This window comes from Triticum dicoccoides, chromosome 3B (assembly GCF_002162155.2).
Source record: "Triticum dicoccoides isolate Atlit2015 ecotype Zavitan chromosome 3B, WEW_v2.0, whole genome shotgun sequence".
Classification (NCBI taxonomy): Eukaryota; Viridiplantae; Streptophyta; class Magnoliopsida; order Poales; family Poaceae; genus Triticum; species Triticum dicoccoides.
The window spans coordinates 850,119,652-850,127,068 of record NC_041385.1 but is presented as its reverse complement, the minus strand read 5'-3'; the positions used below and the strand labels follow the sequence as shown (position 1 = coordinate 850,127,068).

Genomic DNA, 7,417 nt, shown 5'->3' with positions numbered 1-7,417 from the left:
GCAAGTTCAGCATCTAGAACTGTGTTATTAGGGAAATATGATGCTTTGAGAATTCTTGCGCTCAAGGAAGAAGGTTGCTGCATTATCCTCCATGCCTGCCTTGCCAGTAATGCTAGTAATGCAAGATGAGCCAATTTGATCCAAAGTGGGCGGCAGGGTTGAGAAAAAAATACTACGGGCTATGGCGGGCCTAGGAGATCGAGCAGCACAAGAAGAACGTACGACGACCATGGGCTTGTAGTGCGCGCTTTGGTCCCGAAGGGGAAGAAGATAGAGCCGAGTGACGAGGCCCAGCCCATCGTGCGGCGACCAGTTTCGTCCTCCACCACGGCGGTCCATGGCCTTCCCCCCTCCGGCGGGTCCATGCGCCCACGCCACCTCCTCGGCCTCCTTGCTCCCTCACCGGACCTGCCATGCAGTTTCTGCCGCTCACTCTTCCCACCATCCATCAACGGGCGAAAGCCGGGAGCGCCACCTTCCGTCCAAGAGAACGTCCGCTGTCATTGGAGGTGGCAGCAGAGCAGAGGCCTTTGAACAGTTGAAATGCATCCTGCGAAGAGATCAAGCGGTGCTGATGCAGTCCCTCCGAGGCATTTGGGTTCACTTCAGTTCAGCTCCTGTGATGAATCCATGGTACAGGTGCTCATTTCCTGATGTTGTTTTACTTGATTCCTTGTCTACAATATCTTTACTTTGCGCTCTTGGTTGCAGCTTAAGCAAATTACATAGTATAAAATTGGGGATGCATTCAGTTACTGTCAGTTAGCTCACTTGGAAGCCATCAGTTAGCTTATCGTCCACCATGTGGGACTACTGAAGATTGGCCGTCGTTGTTGGAGCAGGATTATTCTGCATTCTTCTGTTGCCATCATTTTTCATGCGGTAATTTTGGGCATATGGGCATGGTTGATTTACTCTGTGCACAATACTTTACTTTACTAGTCTGCCCTGCCCTCGGTTGCAGTTAAATTGGGGGGTGGAATAAATTTACTGTAGCCGGCTCGTTTGGAAGCGACCAGGTTGCTATCTTCACTAGGTGGCACTAAAAATTGGCAGCGGGTTCTCACTGTCGATGGCATTCACTGTCTATCTCTGCAGCATGAACCACAAGCCAGGCAATAATGCAATGCGATTTATTCTGGGAATAAATGAGCCGGCTGTCAAAGACTTGTCAACACCCCCTTCGATGGGCTAGAGAATATCCTGCACGACAAGTTTTTTTTCGAAAAGGGGGGCTTTCCCGGCCTCTGCATCAGCATGATGCATACGGCCATCTTATTAAGCATAAAATAGTCCACAAAGTCTCCAAGTCTCAAGGTTGTCAACAAGAAAAGTAAGAAAAGGCTCACACAGAGCCTGAAGGCTAGATACACAAGCTAGCCAAAGCACTTATACATCACAGCCGTTTGGCTCCAAAATAGACAGGTAAACTAATTGCCTATCCTGTTACACGACCGCCATCCAAACCGGCTGAATATATCCCGAGCTACCATCTCCCATCGGATAGCAGCAGTAACCAAAAGCTCCCTGGCCTCCGTCGGAGTGAGTAGCGACCAGGAACGGATAAGAGCCGTTGCTCGGAAGATAACCTGCAAAACATGGATATTTGTTGATCTGTTAAAGACGAAGTCATTTCTGCAATTCCAAAGCGCCCACAAAAAAGCGCAAACCCCCAAGCGAATATGTTTTGCTAACCCGGGCTCTACCCTAGTTAGCCATGTCCCAAACAACATGTTAACCGACCTTGGTGGGGTAATATTGAAAGCGACTTGAATAGTCGTCCAAAGAATTCTAGCTAGTGGGCAGTCAAAGAAAAGATGTTTAATGGTTTCACCCTGATCACAGAAACTACACTTAGTAGGTCCTGTCCAATTACGCTTAATAAGATTATCCTTTGTTAAGATCACCTGTTTATGTAGAAACCACATAAACACCTTGATCTTTAAAGGAACTCTGACGTCCCACACATGCTTTGAAGTAGGAATCGAGCTGGAATTAATAACATCAACATACATTGATTTAACCGTGAATCCCCCCGACCTAGTGAGATTCCAGCGTAATTTATCAGGTTGTTGAGATAGTTGTACCTGCATCAGTCTCCTAACTAGATGTTGCCACTCTTCCCAACGATTGCCCACTAACGATCTTCTAAACTGGATATCCAGGGGTATCGAGGCGAAGACCGATGCAACCAAAGCATCGCGCCTTCGAACTATACGATACAGAGACGGATACTGGATTGCTAGGGGAGCCTCTCCAAGCCAAGTATCCTCCCAGAATCTCGTGCTTGCACCATTACCAACTAAATGCTTTGACCTCTGAAAAAATGAAAGCTTCACTTTCATAAGCCCTTTCCAAAAGGGTGAATCAGTTGGTCTAACCGACACCTGAGCCAAAGTTTTGGTTTGGAGATACTTGTTACGCAGGATTTGAGCCCACATGGCGTCAGTTCCTGAGGATAACTTCCACAACCACTTACTAAGAAGGCACCGGTTCTTGACTTCGAGATTCTCAATCCCCATACCCCCTTGGTCTTTCGGTCTACAAATGATATCCCACTTCGCTAACCGATATTTTCTCTTAGGCTCCTCCCCCTGCCAAAAGAACCTCGATCGATAGAAGTCCAGTCGTTTCCTAACTCCAACTGGGACTTCAAAGAAGGACAAAAGGAACATGGGCATGCTCGTGAGCACCGAATTAATAAGAATTAAACGGCCTCCATACGACATGAGCTTGCCCTTCCAACAACTTAGCTTCTTCTCGAAACGATCCTCAATACACTTTCATTCATTATTCGTGAGCTTGCGGTGATGAATAGGAATTCCTAAGTAGGTAAAAGGCAGCTCACCCAAACCACATCCGAACAACTGCTTGTAATCCTCTTGTTCCTCTTTGGCTCTCCCAAAGCAGAACAACTCACTTTTGTGGAAGTTAATTTTGAGCCCACTTAGCTGCTCAAACAAACAAAGCAGCAGCTTCAGATTTCTAGCTTTTACCAAGTCATGCTCCATGAAGATGATAGTGTCATCAGCGTATTGCAGGATGGATATACCCCCATCCACTAAGTGTGGCACCAAGCCCCCTATTTGGCCAACTTCCTTGGCTCTCCCTAACAACACCGCCAACATATCGGCTACTATGTTGAACAGAATAGGGGACATCGGATCTCCCTGCCGCAGGCCCTTATGTGTCTGGAAGTAATGACCGACATCGTCATTCACTTTTATGCCAACACTACCCTTTTGCGTAAAAGTTTCAATCTGGCTCCTCCAGCCCTCGTGGAAACCTTTCATACGCAAAGCTTGTTGCAGAAAAGGCCATTTAACTTTGTCATACGCTTTCTCAAAATCTACTTTAAAGATGACTCCATCAAGTTTCTTAGAGTGAATTTCCTGGAGCGTTTCATGCAACACCACCACCCCTTCAAGGATGTTTCTGTCTGGCATGAAAGCTGTTTGGGATTGCTGCACTACAGAATGCGCAATCTGTGTGAGCCTATTAGTCCCAACCTTGGTAAAAATTTTGAAACTGACATTCAAGAGGCAGATAGGACGGAACTGCTCAATCCTGAGAGCGTCGGTCTTCTTTGGAAGCAACGTTATCGTTCCAAAGTTCAAATGAAAAAGTTGAAGCCGTCCAGCAAAAAGGTCGTGGAACATGGGTAGCAGATCCCCTTTGATGATATGCCAACATCTTTTGTAAAACTCCGCCGGGAACCCATCCGGCCCGGGAGCCTTATTGTTCTCCATCTGAGAGATGGCATCGAAAACCTCCTTTTCCGTAAACGGCGCAACTAGCATGTCATTATCAGCAGCAGTTAATTGAGGCACATCCTCAGTCCTGGACTCATCGAGGGACACAGCGCTATCCTCCGGCGGTCCAAATAACTGCTTGTAGTATTCGGTGATGTATAGCTTAAGATTATCGTGACCAACAATTGTGCCTTCATCTTGCTCGAGCTGAAATTTTTTTCTTTCTGTGTTTGCCATTCACAATCAGATGAAAGAATTGAGTGTTCGCATCCCCTTGGATTACTTTGCGAACCTTTGCTCTGAGCGCCCACTTCAGCTCTTCTTCGCGGAGAAGTTCCTTCAACCTCTTTTCCGCATCAATCTTACAGCACATATCCGCAGATTGAAGAACCGCTGATTCAGCTTTAACATCTAGGTATTGAATAATCTCCAGGAGTCTGTCTTTCTCAACCTTATAAACTCCACTTAGATGTTTAGCCCAACCTCGAAGAAAGCACCTCAAATGCCTAATCTTCTTCTGCCATCTCTCGACAGGCGATCTACCCCTAGACTCTCTAGCCCACTCTCTGGCAACAATATCCAAGAAACCTTCTCTTTCAAACCATGACGTTTCAAAGGAGAAAGTATTCTTGTTTCCCACATGCCTTGGCTCCCCTGAGTCAACAAATAGCGGTGTGTGGTCTGAAATTCCTCGCGTTAGAGCCTGCACCGTGACCAGAGGGAACTTCTGCTCCCATTCGGCACTTGCAAGAACCCGATCCAACTTCTCATATGTCGGGTTTGGTAAAGAGTTAGCCCAGGTAAATTGTCTACCAGAGAGTTCGATTTCTCTCAAATCCAAACTCTCAATGATGGTATTAAACATAAAGGACCATCGCCCATCAAAATTATCGTTATTCTTTTCATCCCGCCTCCTAATAATGTTGAAGTCCCCCCCAACCAGGATAGGGAGTTGTTCGGACCCACAAATTCGAACCAGGTCAGCCAAAAATTCAGGTTTAAGCTCAGGTTGTGCAGCCCCGTAGACCGCCACCAACACCCAGTTAAACCCATCTATTTTGGACCTGACTCTGAATTTCACTGCAAAGTCACCCATAACAACACTCCGGACTTCAAGGGAATCACATCTCACACCCAGCAAGATGCCCCCAGACCTCCCTCTTGGAGGAAGACAATGCCAATCGAATTCCACCCCTCCCGACAACGTGTTAAGAAACTGAGGTGCAAAATTATCCCTACCAGTTTCAGAGAGAGCAATGAAATCTAAACGGTGCTCTAAAGATGCCTCCGCTAGAAACCTACGTTTAGCCAAGTCCTTAAGACCTCTGCTATTCCAGAATATTCCTTTCATAGGTCATCATGGAATTTTTTGGCCTTACGAATTCTAGCACTCCTGCGTACCGCGGATGCAGGGTACACCTTCCGCTTCCACTTACGTTTAGGAATGTTATCACCTGTAGCCCGGTCCTCATAACCGTGCTCTGGTTGAACATGGGCTGCATCATCTACCTGGAGTTCATCCTCATCAGGCTCCGCAGACGGAGGAACAAGATCCGCGCATAAATTATCAAGCACCCTAACACCCAAGGCCTCAATCTCCGCATCATTCAAAGGTTTTACAGCCGCTAGGTTTCTAATAGACTCCAAGGCCCGTTCCGCTTCCAAATCTAAAAGATCATTAACCGAGTTTTCAATTTCCAAATTATTATTCCCAAGAGACACCCCCACTTGGTTTGCATTATTAATAATCTCATCCTTAGAGAAATGCAGAATAGAATTTGAAACATTAACTGACATACCTGTTGTGCTCTCCACATCACGCAGCTTGGCCGCCCGCATAGCGCACCTCTGCTGCAAATCATCAACCTCCGGAAGGTCCTGGAGACGAGAGCTCGTCCGCCTCCCCTCGGAAGCAGGGTCTCGGATCCCTCCGAACGCGATCACCTCCTCCCGAGTAGCGGCTCCCGGAGTAGGTCTGGGAGAGGGGGACCGCGTAGGAGATGTGGAGATGCCTGACGGAGTTGGCACCAGGGCCTCCTGCCCTAGTCCGACCCCCCAGCCGACGCCGTGGCAGCCGTGCGCTCCACCTGCAGGACCGCCGTCGGTACTAGAGGGTCAGGGGCCACCTGCCCCTGACGCCTGCCTAGCACCTCCGGCGACCCCACCACCAACGAGGCTCCCGCGAGACGGACCTCCAGGGCCTCCTGCCCCAAAGATATGTCGCCCCGGCTGGACACAGGTACCTGCGCCGCCTGCTGTGAAACAGAAGAATGAGAGGGAGTCGTGGCCACCTGCCCAGACGCCCCTCCCCTCCGCAAGGAAACCGAAGACCTAGATCGCCCTGGCGACTCCTGAGGCTCCACCTCTTGAACAACACGGGCACTGAAGCTGGCCGACTGCCGGGGTGACCGCCCAAAGTCCAAGACCGGTAACGAATGCTCGAACGCATCGTCAGAGTCAACCCGATCACTCCACAGACGAGGAGGCGCCGACGACGGCAGAAAAGATCCAAACCGCAGTGAGTTATGAGGCAAAGACGAAGCCGGGGACTGCTCCATCCCGGCTCCGTTCTCCGGCTCCTGAGCAGCAGGCCCCGATCCATTGGGCTCCTGTGCTGCCTCATCCGCCTGCTCCCTGGGAGCACCTGTATCATCACCCCCATCGTGCATATCCACGTCAGTGCCAGCAGCAACCTCAGCAAACAACTCTGCATCCTCAAACTCAATATCAAGTGGAAACACCTCGCCTCTATAGGTCCAGTTGATGACGTCTGGGACATACTCAATATCCAGAATGCTAACTCGCAGTCGAGCCACCCCCTGAGCTCTAGTGAACGCCATATCCACTTTCTCCGTCTTACCAACCATAATCCCCAAACTAGCCACCACACGCACATTAGAAAGAGCCTCAGACGGTGCCCCCGAGAAACGCAGCCACACCTGAGTAAGAGGCTTCCCCTTAGGCTCAACTTTCTTCCACTCGTGGAACTCCAAAATACCTTTGGTGCCTGGCACCTTACACATCCCAAAGCTCAACAAACGCTGCAAGTCCTCAATCGAAGGAAACTCCACTCTGAATACTCTATCCTCAACGGGTACGAGGTCCCACTGAAAATCACCCGGAGCCAACTCCTGAAGTCTCTGCACAATCTGAGCCTGGGAGACATCTCCCTGTGTCACCTTGACCAAACCAGAAGTAAGGCTCTGTGTATCAGCTGGGATCTCCCTCGCAGCCGCTGACTCGAAGAACATCAGCTCCGCACAGTACACACCATATACAGTAAGAGCTGGAATATGGTCCCTCAGCAAAGGACAATCCCCTGAAGCATGCGCAGGCTTACCACAGGATTCGCACAGCTGGGCCACACACTCCGCGATGAAGTGCCCCTTCTCTCCGCACCGGTAACAAAGCATTCTCTCTTTCTTCCGAGCGTACTTGGATGCCCTCTCAGAATCAGCCACTTGAACCACCTCAGCCTCCTTCGCAATCCCAGGAACCTCAGCAACCGCAAGTGCATTCACCACCTCCATCGCCTGGGGAGGTAGCTCCTGTGGTGTCTGATCAGTCTCCATCGCCGCCCCGTCAGAGTCAACATGTCTAGGGGGAGGCGGCCGGCGGAACCTTCCGCGGCCTCCACCACGACCACGGTATCCGCGATAACCTCC

General features: G+C 49.6%; 1 protein-coding gene across 1 annotated transcript; it reads right to left on the bottom strand.

Annotated features, from left to right (window-relative positions):
* Window positions 1-1,245: 1,245 nt before the first annotated feature.
* LOC119278924 lies at window positions 1,246-7,417 on the bottom strand. The gene is made up of 2 exons (XM_037560299.1): window positions 5,552-7,417; window positions 1,246-1,589 (listed from the first exon to the last, which is right to left on the bottom strand). The coding sequence occupies exon 1, from the start codon at window positions 7,322-7,324 to the stop codon at window positions 5,795-5,797; it is 1,530 nt and encodes a 509-aa protein (XP_037416196.1). The 5' UTR covers window positions 7,325-7,417; the 3' UTR covers window positions 1,246-1,589; window positions 5,552-5,794.

Bases quoted from the DNA above. Each gene is read 5' to 3' on its own strand.
- LOC119278924 (XM_037560299.1), bottom strand. From the start codon at position 7,324: ATGGAGACTGATCAGACACCACAGGAGCTACCTCCCCAGGCGATGGAG.